Source organism: Crotalus tigris, unplaced genomic scaffold, assembly GCF_016545835.1.
Source record: "Crotalus tigris isolate CLP2741 ecotype Arizona unplaced genomic scaffold, ASM1654583v1 scf7180000017585.4430047, whole genome shotgun sequence".
Classification (NCBI taxonomy): domain Eukaryota; kingdom Metazoa; phylum Chordata; class Lepidosauria; order Squamata; family Viperidae; genus Crotalus; species Crotalus tigris.
Window position 1 is genome coordinate 2195804 of NW_024096493.1, and position 19057 is coordinate 2214860.

General features: G+C 35.3%; 1 protein-coding gene across 2 annotated transcripts in view; it reads right to left on the minus strand.

Annotated features, from left to right (window-relative positions):
• Window positions 1–19057, minus strand: part of VPS13A (vacuolar protein sorting 13 homolog A) — a 107734-nt gene that overhangs the window by 61071 nt on the left and 27606 nt on the right. For both annotated transcript variants that reach the window (XM_039361219.1, XM_039361227.1), the window contains 15 exons: window positions 18462–18604; window positions 15782–15983; window positions 15572–15686; window positions 15308–15444; window positions 13634–13766; window positions 12051–12168; window positions 9382–9520; window positions 7139–7226; window positions 6055–6224; window positions 3559–3715; window positions 2028–2107; window positions 1633–1692; window positions 1396–1546; window positions 686–802; window positions 501–604 (listed from right to left, as the gene is read on the minus strand). In XM_039361219.1, coding sequence (XP_039217153.1) covers window positions 501–604; window positions 686–802; window positions 1396–1546; window positions 1633–1692; window positions 2028–2107; window positions 3559–3715; window positions 6055–6224; window positions 7139–7226; window positions 9382–9520; window positions 12051–12168; window positions 13634–13766; window positions 15308–15444; window positions 15572–15686; window positions 15782–15983; window positions 18462–18604 — 1914 coding nt within the window. The remainder of the gene's footprint in view (window positions 1–500; window positions 605–685; window positions 803–1395; window positions 1547–1632; window positions 1693–2027; window positions 2108–3558; window positions 3716–6054; window positions 6225–7138; window positions 7227–9381; window positions 9521–12050; window positions 12169–13633; window positions 13767–15307; window positions 15445–15571; window positions 15687–15781; window positions 15984–18461; window positions 18605–19057) is intronic.

Below are 19057 nucleotides of genomic sequence, written 5' to 3' on the forward strand. Positions count from 1 at the left end.
TTAGTTTTAAAGAATTATGTGTTTATCAAAAATGCCATGGGATAATTCCATTGCTCCCCTTCTATTCATATAATCCTTCCTGTTCATGATCATGGGCTTTGATCCAATTAATTAATGGGAAGTTTTAGGAGGAAAATGTGTCATCTTCAAACTATACAGCACATATTAAAAGCCGGACTTTTTTTAAATCTGGGGATTGAGCTAATTCCATTCTGTACAATATAGGGGCCAATCCAGTATGTGCACTGTAGCAGTAACTGTGAGAATGCAAACAGTAAAGTTAAACCGAGAGGAGTAATTAGTCTATTGTCTTTGTTATAAAGTATAGTCAAGGTAACTCTCTTCTCTGGAAAGGAGAGAAATTAAATAATTTAAAGCATCTATTAAACCAGGGGCAGATCAGAATTTAAAACTGCAAAAGCATTGTTTTCTATAGAGAGCCTAAAATACAACTGTTCTTTGAATTAGCAAATATCAACGCATTAAAAGTATATCTGTACCTTTTTATAAAGTGCTGTCACATCACAATCCACAATAATTATATTCTTTAATTTAGCAGATATTTCAGTTATTTCTTTCTTCATTACCACTTGGCTATCAAGACCTACATATAATAAAATTAATTATAAATGGAAACAAAGTCTCATTTTCAAAGCCTTGTCTCTAGAATCTTGTTTATTTTTACCTTCTATGCTAATTTCTGAGATCCAGCGTTTCTGTTCTCTTATAAAAATACGTAAACAATTCATATCTACCAAAAGATGGAGATCACAAACATCCTCATGTTTTGATTTTTTTGAACCTATGGGAAGTTAAAAATTACAAATCAATATAACTCCAAAAGAAAGTTGAATTTCCTGAGGTGAATATATTGCATTAACACTCAGTTCAGAAGAGGAAATCAATGAGAAAATATACCGGGGAAGGGGGGCTGTTGATTCTTCTGATCTAATTATAATTAAAAAAAACACTAATACAACTAGGAACCATAAGAAATACAGCTTATATATAGGAGGGCATTTGGTCCATCTGTTCTCATTATAAATGGAGATTTTATTTCAGATGAATACTATAATAGAGTTTCCAACAAACAAACAAATTTAACTACTAGAAAGGGATAACTTTTCTTAAATAATAAATATTTTAGCATCACTCATGAAAAGAATCAAATTTTTAAAGGTATAATTCTCTCCTTATCTTGTTTCATCAACAAAATCCAAAATTGTTTTCAGATGGACAATATTAGTCAGTATTTTTTAAATTATCTTGAGTGATTTAGAAATGGATACCATTAATCCTGAAATAATCTCTTTAATATTCCTTTAACGAACCCAGAATGTGAAATAAGGCTGAAATACAAGAAGCAATACAAAGTTTGATATGGAAAAGCCTTACTAAATTTCCTAAGAACTTCTTTTTTTTCTTCTTTTTCTTGGACAACTTCTACTGTATTAGCCTCTTGAGTTGGAAGGAGATTATTTACAAAATTCATTGTATTCAGAAGTGCTTCTGTATGTAAATGAATATCTATAGAAGAAAAAGTCACCTACAGAACAAATGCATTTTATTAATATGTTTTAAAAGCACCTTCTGAGATGTAGCAATTATATAAATAGAAACCGTCATTATTACCTTTATCAGTTGTAGAACATTCTGGTAAGTACTCTTCAGTTCTGGAGCATTAATATCTGCCTATAGTCAAAAACATGACATTTAAAACTTGAAAATATTACAGAACATAGGTGCAATAGAACTTTACAACAGATCTATAATAAATTCTCAGTATTTGCTTTGGTAATTACCACATTTTGGAATAGATCCTCCATCTATTTGGAATAGCCTCCTTCACCTATTGACATTGCTGTTTATCTATTACCCAATGATAAACCTGTCCTTCATAAATGTGTGTAATACTAATTTGAATTCCTTCTATTCTTTTTCCAACACATTTATTCCTGAACAATTAAATAATTTAAACATTTGTCCACAGAAAGTTTAAGGGGGAAAAACTGAATCCTTTCCCTTACCTTAATGTACTCAATTGATAGAAGATCCTCCACTGAATTATCCAGAGTTGAAATAAGATAAACAGGCTTGTCTTTATTATCTAATTAAAGAAACATTAAAAAAAATAAAAATCATACTGTAAAAAAAATTAATTGGGATCAAATACAGAGAGCCTTCAACTTACAATCATTCATTTAACGATGGCTCCAAGTTGCTACGGCCTTGGAAAAAGTGACTTGAAGTTATGACTATCATATCACAATTCAGGTGCTTGGCAAAAAGCTTATGTTTACGATGGTTGCAGTATCTTGCAATCATGCTTACGATATGCAACCTTCCTAGCTGGGTTCTCACAAGCCAAGTCAATTTCCTAAGGTGGATATGCTTAATGACCAATAACCATAAAAAAATAGTCATAAAATCAAGTCTGGTCACTCATTCTATGACTGCATTGACTTACAACAGAAATGTCGGTCTTTTTTGATAGATCAAGGACTATCTGTATGATTAAAAGCTATACACAAAACAGAATAATTTAAGCATAAAAGCAAAATTAAACAATATTGAACAAAGAAATTCATGGATTACAACTGTAAAGCATTACTTAGATTGCCAATAAAGTAGTCCTTGCCTTATGATCAAACTTGGGACCTGAACTTCTATCACTAAGCAATGATATTGTTAAGCAATTTGTGCCTAATTTTATACCTCCTTTCTCACATTCATTAAGTGAACTATCAAAACCACTAAACAAATCTGACTTTCCCTATTGCTGAACGTCCCCCTCTTGAGAAAGTCGCAAATGATCACAGGACGTGGGACAACTATAACTGTCATAAATACACATCAGTTGCCAAGGGCCCAAATTCTGTCACACAACTACAGAGATTACGGTTGTAAGTGCAAGGATAAGTTGTTAATTAATTTTTTCAGTGATACCATAACTTTGAATGATTGTTTAAAAAAATGTTCATTAACTCAAAGACTACCTGTATTTAGTTTCATGAAAGGAACTTAAAGAGAGCAATATCAATTGAAACTTTATTATGCAATTACTACTATTATATTTATTTATCAAATTTATATGCTACCCATTTCACTATCAGTTACAGCGGTTTATAGAATAAAAAGTTAACACAAAATAATAAAAATTAAAAATATTAAATAATCTAAGGCAATAATAACATCAAACTTCTGTTTCTTTTTGTGTGCTTGATTTTGCCTTTGACCATAAAATTAAATTAACTACTAAAATAACAGTGCAAAGATATTGTTTATATTGTTTGTTGTAAACAAACAAAAGTTAGTCTAATTTAATCTTATAGAGGCAGTCTTTGTTCAGTGATCACTCATTCAGTGACCATTCAAAGTTACAATGGCAATTAATGGATAAGAATAGACTCCTGCTGGAAGTCTTCCTTGTTTCACTAAACTTTTCTCTCCTTTAACTAAAATAAAAAAAAGTATAGCAAACTGCTAATTTAATGAGCTGTTATTTAAAAAAAAATAGTCTTTTAAGTTTGTTCATTTAAAATCATATGTAATACTTACCAATGTATTCTGGACATATTAAGCAAATTTCTCTAAGAAAAGCAGTAGCAGTCATGTCATATGTTCTGAGCTTAAGTTCAGTGCCTAATTTTAAAATTTCCAACCGAAGAATTGGCTTTTCAATGTCTTTTGCAAGGCGACACACCTGAAGGAACACCTATTTATTTTAAAAAAATAGGATGGTTAACCAAATTTTCAATAATGATGGAGAGATATCAAAGGGCTGGAAGTAACTTTCAAGGTGTTCTACAAAATCATTGTTTTTCCATAGTTAAAGCAACCTTTTACTTCTTAAAGAAATGAAAAGCTTAATTTATAAAATAAACATAAACCACCTTGATTTATCTATAAAGTAATAAAGGCAGGCTAAAAATCTAATAAATAAATAAAATATTGTTTTTGAATTTGGGAAATGATACATTTTAAGTACATAACAATGGAAGGAAAAAACAGGATACAGATACTTCTCGATTTACAATGTTTAATTCCGTTCATAGATACAATGGCACTGAAAAAAGTGACATGACCATTTTTCACACTTACTATTGCATTATCCCCATAGTCATGTGATCAAAATTTGATGCTTGGCAACTGGCTCATATTTATGTCCTGGGGTCATGTGATCACCTTTTGTACCCTTCTGACCAGCAAAGTCAACGGGGAAGCCAGATTCACTTAACAACCATGTTACTAACTTAACAACTGCAGTGATTCACTTAACAAATGTGGCTCAAAAAGTCGTAAAATGGAGCAAAATTCATTTAAGAAATGTTTTACTTAGCAAGGAAAAATTTGGACTCAATTGTCGTTGTAGGTCGAGGTACATGTATAAGTAATTATTTTTCCACCAAAAGTTATGTCAATAATTCTAAATTTGTCAAAGCCTATGACTACATTTCCATTCGTTATTAACTCAGTTAAAGGAAAACCAAATCTTCTTTTACTCTAAAGTAACACAATGTAATGAAGTGTTTGTTTCAAACAAAAAAAAATATTTTTTTCCTACACTGGAGTAATAAAATACAAAATCTCTGTCAAAATAAATTCTTTGTACATTCTCTCAAACTGACTGTATTAATTCTTACTACCCAATAAGGCCACTGCTACAATCACAGTTGATCAAAAAATAAGCCTTTATCCAAGGAAAATGTGACTGAACACTGGTTGCCTTACCCCCTCCCCCAGTCTTCCATGGTGCATTCTTCATTCATATGTAATTGTGGATCATTTTCCTCAATAAATAAATGAACAAATATAATATTTTGACTCATTTGTCAAAATTGGGTTCTCTTTGTTTTAGTACTTGTATGGAAAACAGATCATATTTTAGATCATACTTATGCAGAAACACTGTCACAAACTTTTAAGCATGATTGTATGCTGTGTTTAATTATATGTTTCTGAATTAAAAAATGACATTTTGGATTTTTTAAGGCTTAAACTGTAAAAATGGTTAAATAACTGGTCCAGGCAGCTATGAAATATATTTTTACTGGTTATAGTGTTACTAAATTCATTGGAGAAATATGCTGAAGTAAACAGATGCCATCACTTATAGTCTATTAAAATTCTACTGAATAATAAAAATTGAAGAGAAATAAGTACAAGAAAAAAAAACTTGTATATGGTCAAATACAGATAAATATATCTGTATATAGATTCATTCATTCATTCATCAATTCATTCTCCTCAGTACTGATCCAACAGCCATAAGGAAAATTCGTAATGATGTTACTAGTGGAGTGACTTAAAGAGAACCGACAGGAAAGGTAAGAAACAGAATCATCTACCAGTAAGTCTTCTTATCAAAATTCTATCTCCCATATAAAAATATTCATGTCTTGAGAGCTGCACAGTTGATTATTCATTCAGGTATTAAACAAAATCATGAAGAATAACACTGAGATATATGGCTATGGTCTGAGCCACTGCAGGCCGCTTTCTATACATGAAAGTGCTATAGCATTTATTGATGAGTAATGTACAATAAAATTTGAAAAAAATAATAAAAATGGAAAGCCATCAATATATATTTAAAATGAAACCAAGGTTCTCCTGATTCTCTTGTTCCTTTAGCCCCTTTGGTTTGACTCACTGGAAGCCTTAAATAACTTTGTAGTTTTCCTAACGATTCTTCCTTTCACAGTACCTATTGACAACCCACATCTTAAAAGTATTTTGGTGATGCCCTAGTAGTCCTTAAGATGATGGACTGCTATGAAGTCTGGGAAGAGAGGGAAATATCAAATGAATTTGTTCCCTCAATATCAGAACTTGAGACATAGCTGTTAAAGATAAATATAGCAAAGTAGTCTTTGTTCAATTTAGCCATATATGTAAGGAGATACCGATGCCAATCACATTCAGAAATAAAGCAACTATAGTAATAATGATAAAATAAAGACACGAACATACATTTCAGAAAGAAAGCAAATATACATAAAAAGTCTGACATAAATGGTCATAAATCTTTAATAGTAAAAAATAAAGCATTACCTCAGATATTTCAAATCTTAATTGGAAATCAGTCATATTTTTCAAAGGTTCTGATTTTGCTGTGTTTTTTCGGAAGCTACTAGCTCTATTCAGTGAGCCCAAAGGTGCTTCAAAAAATGGTAGGTCTTCCAAAGGACTACTTGGAGCATCATAAAATTCATCTTCAGATTCTAATAAAAAGTTCAAGGAAAAATAATTATTATTAAAACATGCTATCATTTCGATCTATTTGTGTTACTTAGAAAAACCCAATAATTACATCTAACATAGGCAGACTTTAGATTTATGAGATTCTATTTAGGTATTTGTTTTTATGTATGATAGCTCTAAGAACTATCATACATACCCTAATATAAAAGACATATGAAGTAATAATTCTGAGACTACTTTTGAATATTGGAATAAAACTGAAATTATAGTGCTTTCACATAAAAACAGAATCTTGTTTATTCCAGCTTTTTTCATTTCAAATAACACAATTTAAAGATCTTGGTTGCTACTGATTAACATGTGGAAGTCATAAAACATTGCTGATCTACACACATCACCTAGGCATACCAATTTATTTTCTGCTCATTTTTAATCTGCCTAAATAATATATATTAACCCTACAGAAAAAAACTGCATGAAATATAAAATAATGAATTTCTGGTACATACATACATTCCTATTAAACTATTTTCTTTTGTGGTAACCCATGTTACACAACATGCAGAAAATAAGTAAGAGTTTTTCAATCTGATCCTATTCATTGATCATCATTTTTAAAAATTTTTTATTCTGCATCCATTCATTCTTGATCTTACCTCCTGTTGTTTTAAGTACCAATTAAGTACACACACTTAAGTACCAATTTCCACTGCATTCACATACTATTATGATTGATCTGTCCTTGCCAACTTTTACTTCCATATAAAAAAGCAAAGAGAAACATGTTCTCACCGGTATCACAGCTATTTTCCATTCTTCTGATAAGCATTAATTCCTTGCAACAGATCTCATTACCCAATATTTTGTCTAACATTTGCAACGTATTTTATAAGTGAACATTACTAGATTAAATAAACATGAAATGAACATTTACCACTTGATCCAGCTATTGAAAGAGGTTCTAAAAATGGAAGTACCGAGGTCGACATTTGAGGTGTTGTTATCAGAGAAGATGCTTGAAGCTGCAGTACAAAAGCAACATGTAATCTTCTTTAATTCAGGAATATATGGCTCCCTTGGCTAATATAAATATTTACTTATTTTTTCTGCTTGTTCAAAGCCAGTAAAACAATAATATCATCAATAGTAATGGTACATTTCAAAATATCAACATACAATAGCTCATTAGAATGAGACAAGTTACAAATCTCTTTTTAAAAAAGCATGCAATGCTAACAATAAAGCCAACTAGGGAGTGAATATAATGAAAAACAATGAAACAAAATAATACAGGAGTTGCTATTTAGCAGAAGAACCAAAAGTACTTGAGGGGCAATGTTATTGTTCAACAGTTTAAACATATCTTCCATCTGGTCTCAGACATCAAGAATAGATGGAATGCTTCAGGTATAGCGAGAAAGCAGAAGGTAGGCCTTCAGTTTCTCCTAATCTTAGATGACCTGGTAGCTCTTTGAACTGAACTCAGAAACAAACCAAAACCCAGCACTGTTTCTCAAAGCAGAAATTGCATACTTCCACAGCATGTAAATATGACTTAGACTATATTATGTACCAGATGAATTTTTCAATGTTTCACAAAATTAGCCATATAACAGGAAGGTAGTCATTGCGTTATGACAGTAGTTGGAACCAGAATTTCTGTTTCTAAGTGATGCAGTTGTAAAGTGCAGTGTCACAATGTGTCATTTAACTGATGGCAATCCAGGCAGTCCTAGCTGACATTGTTAACCAAAGACTCTGCTTGTTCCCTCCCAAACCTCAGTAAGATGAGAGACTGCCTCTTCTTCAACTCACCCACATCTGCCTATCTAACCCTCATCTCTGCCCTTTTGGCTACTTGGTACTCCACTGCCTCTGTAACCCTTGTGCTCTGCTACCATTTGTTCAACACAGCAGTAACTCCGAATTGTTTCTAAACAAGCAATCCCATAGTCCAGTGATGGTGAACCTATGACACGGGTGCCAGAGGCGGCACTCGGAGCCCTCTCTGTGGGCACACGTGCCGTTGCCCCAGCCTTGCCTCCCCCTGCGACCCCCTCTTCTCCAGCAGCTCCCCTGAAGGAGAGTCACCCCTGAGCGTGGCCCACGCGGAGCAGTGCAGCCAAGGACATGGCAGCCAGGCACTGTAGCCAAGGACATGGCAGCCAGGCACTGTAGACAAGACTCTGCCCTCACACCCCATCATGCACAGTTGATGCTGCAGGGCATGGGCACTGGGCGTGACAACCATAGCGCTATTGGGCTGCCTAGGCGATCTGCAGCGGGCCCTGGAGGTGGTGAGTGGCCCTGCGGGTAGGTGGGGCAGGAGATGGGAGCGGAGTGGGGGCGGGGCAGGGGGTGGAGTGGGGGCAGGGCCAGTTTTTGGGCACTCGGTCTCTAAAAGGTTCGCCATCACTGCCATAGTCTGAATGTAACTTGTCTATTAGCTAAAACTGGTGACTTGCCTATTAGCCAAAACTGATGGCCAGTATCTGAAAATTAAAGTCAAATCCAGATTCAAAAGCAAATCTGCAGCTTCTGAGTAAGCTCTAATAAAAATGAACTCCTAGATCTCAATTGACTATATAGCCTTTTATAAATTAAGTTTTGATTTTTTTTGCCCATTACCACTTCTCAAAAACTAATCGAGATTCATATAATAGACTTTCTTGGCTAGGACGGAAAGACAGAATGAGAAATTCTTTCTCATCCCGTCAATAGTCCACATGATAGTACGAATTATCAGAATAAGAATAAACTATGTTCCCTCAAGGTTCTTTCTCATGTCATGCACCTAATTTTAGTGCTTCTATGCTGAGTTCCTGAAACTACAAGAAATGTACCTTAATGCAATGGACAGTTAGTAAGAAGATCACTATTATGACAAATACACCATAGCAGCAAGACAATGAGAAGTTGAAACAACTTCTAAAAACTTATAATTTTTCCTAATTGCTATTCCCTCACAGAACTTTTGGCCTGTGGCCCATTTTTCTATGCTAACAAATTATCAGAGGGAAAAAAAGAAAATAAAGGCATTAACTAAATATTTGCTTTTATGATTTCTGATAATTATTTTCTTTGTGCAAAACAAGGAAATATCACATTGATCATATATTTCATTGTGATTAGATTGCCCAAGAATATTTTATGTTATAAATGAACATTTAAACTTGCCTTGGAAGGTTGTAGAACAGCTGTGGAATCAGAAGAATTTTTTGGTTTTGGAATGCTATCAATAAGTTCCAGAATAGATTTCAATTTCTCATCTGAGATATTGAAAGAAAGTAATGGCAGCTCACCATATATTTTGTACCTTAAAAAGGAATAACCATTAGAAAAATTAAATCCAGCCAGGATTTGTGCAGCTTACAATCAAAATAAATAAAAATAATAACAAAATGTATCATTTTAAAAACAATAAAAATAAAATCATATAAAAACATTATAAAATACATACAACTCACAGCCCATAAACCCCTTTATCAAAACAATTAGTATAGCCACTGCACCAACTCTGCCACATTTGCCTGTCCCTAGGCCCACTGGCAAAACTATGTCTTCAGGGTGTTATCCAGTTTTAGGATATAAAAGATATATTCCAGATAGGCAACTGGCTTCCTGGAATTAGAAACAAAATAAATGGCTTCTTTTCACAATGTACAAGAGGATTCCATCAACATCTATACTGAGATTATTTCACATTTGCAAATACAGACAGTCCTCAACTTACAACAGTTCATTTAGTGATCGTTCAGTTACAATGGCATTGAAATGTTTTTCACACTTACGACTGTTGCAGCATCCCCATGGTCACGTGAACAAAATTCAGATGTTTGGCAACTGACTCACATTTATGACTGTTGTAGTGTCCTAGGGTCATGTGATCCGCTTTTGTGACCTTCTGACAAGAAAAGTCAATGGGCATGCCAGATTCACTTAACAAGCGTGTTACTAACTTAACAACTGCAATGATTTACTTAAAAACTGTGGAAAAATGGTTGTAAAATGGGGCAAAACTCACTTAACAAATATTTCACTTAACAACATAAATTTTGGGCTCACTTGTGGTTGTAAGTTGAGGACTACCTGTAATCATGAGTATGAGAAACTGAATTCAGTGGTTGATACTAAGTTAATAAAAAGAAAAACTTCAGATATCCCCAAGTTGTGTAAAAATAGAAAATGCATTATATATGCCTACATCTCTATAAACTAATAACACAGCAGGATATTGAATGGAATAGATATACTACAAACTAAAGATTTTAAATACTAGGTAGTCATTTTCTAATCATCTCTATTATGAAAGAAACAAATTAAGTATATTTCTTTCTCAACTCAAAAAACTGTACATGCAATTTTTGGATTATCCAACACTCATGCTTATTGCCATGATTCACTGGCCCTAAATATAAACTAAAATGCTATATTACAGGTCTGCTACTGTAAAAAAAACTGGCCTCTCTCTTAAGTTTACAGAAAGCTTTGAAAACCTGGCTTTGGTTTTTTTATTATTGGTCACACAGTTAGCAAGATGTTTGGACTGGATTTGGCATTTTAGTCCACCTATCAAATTTTTTCCAAGGACTTCAGAAAGGCAGATGTTGTTCTTTGATGGTGTTATTGTTATGCTTATTATTTAAGATTCTTATTTTAATTTGATTTTGTTGTTTATGAGATTATTTAATCTGGGTTGTCTATCTAATTTAAACTTTTTAACTTTTTTATTGTTTTGTACACCCAGAATCCACTGAATTGAGGGGTGAATTAAGGAATGATTGAATCCTTCTCTAGGTAGTACAAATCATTTACCAAGGTAACCATAGGAACAATCCAATATCCAGGCATGAGATAAATTTAGATAATCCATGTCATATACAAATGTGGGGAGGAAGAAAATACAATGGGTAGCTTTATATACAAAGTTTAATTACTTATTAAATGGAGAGCAGGAGAGAAATGAAAAAAACTTTGAAAGGAAAATCAACAACAGGAGCAATACTAAATACATTAAATTAATGCAGCACTTTCTCTAAAACTCCGAATTATCAGCTTGAACATACATCCCAAAGCAAGAAATAAATCTGAAGGTCATTTCTGACAGCCACGAAAACTGAGCACTAAATAAGCCATAGCCACAGCTTTACACGACCAGACTTTTATCTCAATACAAGTAGTCCTTGACTTACAACAGTTTCATGACTATTCAAAGTTACAATGGCACTAAAAAAAGTGACTTAGGACCATTTTTCACACTTAAGACCACTGCAGCATCCCCATGGTCACATGAAAAAATTCAGTTGCTTGGCAACTGATTCATATTTACGACGGTTGCAGAGTCCCAGGGTCATGTGATCCCCTTTTGTGACCTTGACAAGCAACGTTAATGGGGAAGCCAAATTCACATAACAAACATATTTTTAACAACTACCATGACTCACTTAACAAATGTGACAAGAAAGGTCGTAAAATGGGGCAAAATTCACTTAACAACTGTCTCATTTAGCAACAGAAATTTTGGGCTCAGTTGTGGTCATAAATTGAGGACTACCTGAGATGATTTATCTGGCAATAATATGATGTTACTATGAAACATCTATCCCTGGTAAACTAAAAAATCTAATCTAGGATACAGGTCTAATTTCTCGATTTGATTACTGGGTTCAATATTCTATTTTTTTTGTACCAAGTGGTTGATTTACAAGTATGTCTATTGGATTGACTGGTAGAAGGTCAACAGATACAGAAGAAGTATGTGATCACAGTCTCCATCAAATGAACAATACCTATAGTAACAGTAGTAATAGTAATAATAAAAATAATTATAATTGTTGCAGTCATACTTAGGCATTCTTGCATCTGTTACAACCATTGCTCTGTTTAGTTCCATTTTCACATCTAGAGGTTGCAGGATATGTTGAGACGAGGATTGTAACCTACGAGCCTCCTCCCAGTTTTCATCTAGAAATGAAAATATCTCTTGTAAGAAACTTTGAAAAACAATTATATTACAATGCAGCAGATGCTTTCCAAGTATTTTTCATCAGTTTTAAAAAACTTGGCTACATCAATACTGATGCTAATTTAAAGCTACAAAGAGCAACTTTATATTAGTTTTAGTGGCATCTTTATTGTGGTCAACCCAATAGATAGAAGCAAAGGACCGATAGTTTGTTTGAGCGTTCAAAAGTCAAGGTGACTAGTTCCTTTGCTCTGAAATGGTCCTGTGTTTCATATGAACTAACTTGGGTAGAGTGTCTTTGCTGCAACTCTTATACTCTGTAGGTAAACCATGCCCAGAAAGACTCTGTCCCTCCTTAGTATCCTAAATTGCCTGGGTAAGCCTTGGTAAGCCTATTTGCTTTTCTTTGTCGTTGTCTTACCAGACCTCACAGCCTAGCTTCTTGATATATTACCCGATGGTTCCTGTTTCTCCAATTAGTATTCTAATAATGGAAGAGATTCAGCTGAGATGCCTGCTGTATTCTAAAAGTATTAAGTGCTTCTCCACTTTCTTGGCTCCTATGAGGATCCTGGATTTCAGAGGGGCCCCGTTATGAGTATAATCTAGTAGTGGTCTTGCTGCTGGTTTCAATGTCAATACTGCTGCTTGCCTCTTCTTCTATGCTCCAGGCCTTGGAGGATGCCATATTTTGATTCCACTTGATGTAGGGATTCTGATTCTTTGCTACCAAGAGGTATTTTGCAATTTGCAAAATAAATCGCAATAAATAAATTGCAATTTGCTTCTATCAAATGAACTGCTGGTTAGCAGAGTCACATTTGTTCCTATGCCACTTGTGTTACTGGCTATGAATTCACTAAACCTTAATGTCTTGAAAAATAGGAAAAGGTATTTTTTGGGTTGCTATTCTTTTATAGCTATTGCTATAAAAGAACAATCACTGTTGGAATCGGTACAGTAGTCACTGAATCATTATGCCCAACTACATAACATACTCTTATTACAGAGCAGTTTGGCAGACAGAGCTGGACAGATGGCTTCTCCCTCTTCTGTCATGTTTCTCTGAAGCAGATTATTGATGCTAGTTCTTCCAATTCTAAAACCATACTCGTCTTCTTCCAATTCAGTTTTCCTCAATACTTATTCAGGATTGAGGTTAAATAATGGAAGAGTATACCATCTTCTCTCACTCTTTGCCAGTCTGTTTTTCTGTGTACTGTTTGGACTATGGAGATAATGAGATGTTCTGGGATTCCCATATTTCTAAGCACGTGTCTACAATCTTAACATTATTGACACAATCAATGCCCTAATATTATGAACTAACACAGATGAATCTCCTTAAAAGTGGTAACTTGCTCAAATGAACAGAAACCATAGGGAAGGGAAAATTCACACAGTATGTTAAAGAAGGATATTCCATATTATTCCTTAAAAAAATCAACAAAATTTAATACTTACAATGTCTGCTATAAAGTAGCTGTATGCTGCTGAGTTGAATGTCAAACTTATCATATGCTCTTGACATAATATCTTCAAGAGCACTTTCGCCAACTTTGATATCTGACAAGGCAGACCGACTTTTACTACTCATCTTAAAAAAAAAATAGAAATAGTCAATACATACTCCAAGAATAGATTACAAATAAAGCAAAGGGCTCTGTACAAATCAATCAGGGAACACTCCAAGAACTACCTTGCATGGAACATTGTTCTCTACATACAGCAAAATCATGAATGTTACCCTCTCCATCTCATCTTGCACTTCTTGTCTTCTTGAGCATTTCTTATTTTATTAATGTCTAGCCTTTGCCCTAGCCCAGCGGTTCTCAACCTATGGTTTGCGACCCTTTTGGGGGTCGAATGACCCTTTCACAGGGATCGCCTAAGACCATCGGAAAACACATATTTCCGATGGTCTTAGGAACTGAGACACTGCTCCGCATCTGTCTCCGCACGGCCATTTGCAGAGACAGAGAGGCACTTTCGCTTCTCTTCTCTCTCTCTCTCTCTCTCTCAGGTGGACTTACCTCCTGCAGGCTCCTGATTGGCCCTGTGTCCGGGTGCCCCACCCCCTGGGAAAAGCGCGGCCAGGGCCTCGTGGCCTTGGAGCCGCCCGGGGAAGCCCCAGGATCCCTGCTGGGAGCAGCCCGCTGGAAGCTCCGCTGAGCGGGCCAGCCCTCCCGCAAGCCGCGGCCCAAGGGAGACCAGCCCCTGCGATCCCCAGCCAGCCCGACCATTGGAGCTGCTGGCCAGGAAGGCATGCCGGAGTCCAGGCTGCCGGGAAGGAAGGAGATTCAGCAAAGATAGGAGAGGAGAGCCGCCTCCTGGGGCCCAGCGCTGTCGGCGGTTTCCTTGCCATCCTCTTCCTCCTCTCCTTCCTCCTACTGCCCCCAAGGTGGCCCAGGTGCCTGGGGGGAGCGTCCAGGTTGCCGGGGGGAGTATCTGGGCTGGCAGAGAGGCTGGCAGGGGCCACGTGGCACCAGCCCCCATCGCGGCTCCATTGGATAGGTAGAGGGCGAGGCCGGCCAGTGCAGAGTCCCCGCTGGGACGGCAGCAGCGGTTTTCTCACCCTTCTCCTCTCCTTCCTCCTGCTGCCCCCCAGGTGGCTCGGGCAGGCGCCAGGGTAAGAGGGGTGTCTGGGGGGGAGCAGCTGGGCTGGCGGGCTGCGCAGCACCAGCCACCACTGCGGCTCCATCGGATGGGCGGAGCGTGAGGCCAGGCAGCACAGAGTCCCAGCTGGGATGGCAGCACCGGTTTTCTCACCCTTCTCCTCTCCTTCCTCCTGCTGCCCCCAAGGCGGCTCGGGCGGGCGCCGGGAGGACGAGGGGTGCCTGGGGGGAGCAGCCGGGCTGGTGGAGAGGATGGCGGGCTGCACGGCATCAGCCCAGACCGCTGGTTAATTCAAGACAGATTCATGACAACTGTATGGAAATGGTTTGTCATTTAGTTTGCCCTCTGTCCCCACATCTAATTTATAGCCATATTTCCAAATCTCCCAACCAGGTAGTATCCCAGGTTAAACATGGGCCTGAAATAAACTCTGTTGAGCTCAGATAAGGTCAGTCAGTGGTTATAAAATAAATAATATAAACATAAAATATAAGCATTTTGGGGGGAATTTGAAGGGGTTACCTTTAAATGACCTAGATCCAAAAGTAGCTTATTTGATGTAGCTTCATAAAATCCATTTTGTGGAACAATGACATAGGAAGACATAAGATTTATTTTTAAATCTAAGACCTTCTGCGTTTCTATAACATACACTAATCCTAGAGAAAAAAGTTAAAAAAAAATGCATTAATAACAGTTTCTTGGGCTAGATTCTGCTTCTCACATTATGATAGCTGTTACAGTGTGAATTCAATGTGTATGCGTATGTATAAAAATGTAGTTTACCTGTAGCTGTTCTATCACGAAATTCTTCCAATTTTGTTAAGGTTGCTGAAGTTATTTGCTCTAAATGAACATCACTTGGAGGTCGGAAGAAATCAGCTAAACTATTCAGAGTTATCTGAGAAGCATAGAAAAGAACAATGATGGATATTCTTAATATAGAATTTAGGTCTTTTTGAAACTTAGTTTGTAGAATAAGCATTTTCTACTTACGGCATCATATATTATTTCCAAAGGCTGTGACTCTATTATTAGTCTCTGATTGCAATTCTCATCTAAGGGATTGGTTTCAAACATTATCGTGAAAAGTGATGCATTGTGCAGTGAATGGACTGTGTGAGAGGACAGCAGACAGGGTACTGTTTTTTTCTGAGCCATGCCCTGAACTTCAAATGCACTTACACTTGATTCAAATCTGAAAAATAGAATACAAAGGATATATATACAGAAAGGCGCAAATACACAAACACATATAATATACACACTATATACAGATGAATGAACAAAATATTCTACTAATCAAAAGAAGTTACTACAAAGTTTTTGTTCTATGCTCTCATAATGTAATAATCAGAAAATTGCAATGGAAAGTATGAAAGATTTTGACTTTTTTGCCAATTACATTTTTCTCACATCATTGTACAGGATCAAAGAGAAAAAAGTTTGCATGGGCATATTTATAATGAACGATCATGGCCTAGAAATGATTTCAATTATCTCTAATGCAATTCACTATGCTTAAATAAAAGGCAAGTTACAAAAATGTTTGTTATTCAAAAAAATAACTAAATTATTTAAAATTCATATTACATACATTCATATAATATGCATTAAGTTTATATGCAGAAGTTTTTCAAAGTTATTTGGGAAAGGAGAGAAAGAACTCATGCATATATAATGCATTTCACCCCCATGTGAATTATTTCTAAAGGGATTGTGAAAGCTATGCTAAGTCAGACCAAGATATAAATGCAGCAAATAAGTGAACATCTCTTATTGTATAAACCCAACTTTTCTAGTAACTTTAGAGGCAACCGAAAAGGAACAATTGAGATTTTGAATGCAATTTGATATTGGAAAAAAACAGGAAATTATAGGATCCAATAATAGACTTATATTTTCTAATAACAACAAAAAGCCGATGCATATCTTATTTTAGATATCATCATCATCATCATCATCATCACTATCATCATCCCACCTTTTTATATACATAAAACTGGAAGTGGCAAACATATCTAATATTCCTGCCTCTTAGATTTCCCCACCACAATAACCTGTGAGGTGGGCTGGGCTGACAGAGAGTGATTGTCACCCAGAGAGTGATTGTCACCCAGAGAGATGTCATGCCAAAGAGAGGCATAGGACTCAGTTGCTGGTTTCTAGGCCACCGCAAACTGGATCTCTTACAGATATATGACCTGTATGTAAGTCTGCCTTATTTATTTGCCTTCTAATTTAGCAAAGTAGACCAAGCTAAAAAATTCCTGCATGTCAGTAAGAATTCCAAAGAATTCCTAGGCAATTTTTATAGTAAATTATACAAATCAATGTACAAAAAGCTCTATTTATATGTTAGTCCTTGGCTAGTACATCTAAATGTGGCTGACAAATTATTTATATATGATTATTTTATAAACATAAACTATAATATAAAAAACTAAGGTATATTTATGCAGCAAAAGCTAGTGCTTTGATTCCTGATAAGAGTTCAAAAGCAAGATAAAATATCCTTAGAAGAGAACATCTAAGATAGAATATTATGCATAGTAATTATTCATAGTTAGACCATTCCCTTGAGATTTCATGACAGAGAAGCTGGAAAAAGTTATTGATCTAAAGCATAGATTTTTTTAATACTTATATAGGTTGTCCTTGACTTATAATCACAATTGTGACCACAATTTTCATTGCTAAGCAAGGTTGTTGTTAAGTGAGCCACACCTGATTTTATGACCAATTTTGCCATGGTTGTTAAGTGAATCACTCAGTTATTAAGCAAATCCGGCTTCTCCCACTGACTTTGCTTGCCAGAAACTGACAAAGGGTTGCAAAGGGCGATCAGATGATCCCAGGATGTTGTAACTGTTTTAAATACATGCCTGTTGCCAAGTGCTCAAATTTTGATCACTTGATCTTGGGGATTCTACAAAAATTATAAGTGTGAAGATTAGTTGTAACACTTTTTTTCAGTGCCATTATAATTTTGAATGGTTGCTAAATGTATGATTGTAAATTGAGGACCACCTGTATGCATAGGCTTTTGTTGTTGTTATTGCCAGAGAATATAAGCCTATTATTGGATCCCTATCATTTCTTCTATTTTTTCCAATGTCAAATTGCATTCAAAATCTCAACAAAATGTCAACTTTTCTGGTTGACTCTAAAGTTACTAGAAAAGTTGGATTTACACAATAAGAAGTCTTTGCTTATTTGCTGCATTTATACCTTGATTTTCTTCTAGGAGATCAAGGCTGAATACACAATGGTCCCTCCTCTAAATATTTTTCATCAAAACAACAACTAGTCCACTACCTAATTCCCTGATCAAAATCCAACACTAGAACTACTATGCCATACTAACTCTCGGATAGTTTCTTTAGACAAAGATCAAATGTTAAATAACAAGAACGAAACATACTTTCAATTTTTTTTTTGCTTCTTCTTAAATTTTTTGTAATGTCCTAAAAATCTTATCTTCCATAAAACAAATTTCAAGGTTCTTCATATGAAGAGGAAAAACAAACTTGGAAAAAATCTATCAAGGAGCACAAAACCAAAATGAAACAAAGCCGATACAGAAAGAAAACACTCACACATTAACACTCACCCAGAGAAAGGCTCCAACATTTTAAATTATATTTCTATTTACCTATTTTAAATAAATGCCTACCTTATTGCTTCAGCACCAGGGCGTTGTGTTACTGTCGTACGCAGATCAATTAATGCAAGCTTTATCAGCTCAGGCTTCTCCTTGTTTTCCCTGATTAGCACTGACATGCTTATTAATTTTACATAAAGCTTCACAGCTTCATACTATGCAAATTAACAAAAAAATATCATGATCAGAAGAACATTTTATAATGATTATATCTGAAATTCAAAATATTAAATCATTATGTATGAAATTCAAAGTAGGTGAAGTGGACTGAACACACAATACCAAATATAAGAAAAATGTCTCCTAATGGAATGTCTTTTCTAACTTAAATATTCAAAATAATTTTTAAAAATAATAATTCTAATAATTTAATTTTAAATAATTAAAAGCTCACTCAGTAAATTCTAAATGGTGTATCATGAGGGACACCACAAATAATTCCTCCCTTCCTCAAAGAAGATTCTCCATTACTCTAATGGCAATAAAGCTCCGTTAAACCTTATGTCTAGAAAATGGATTTAGGACAAAGCCCTACAGGCCCATAGCTTACAGTTCTCATGCGTCCTATCCCAATACAAAAGTTTGGTTTATTTATCTTTCAATATGTA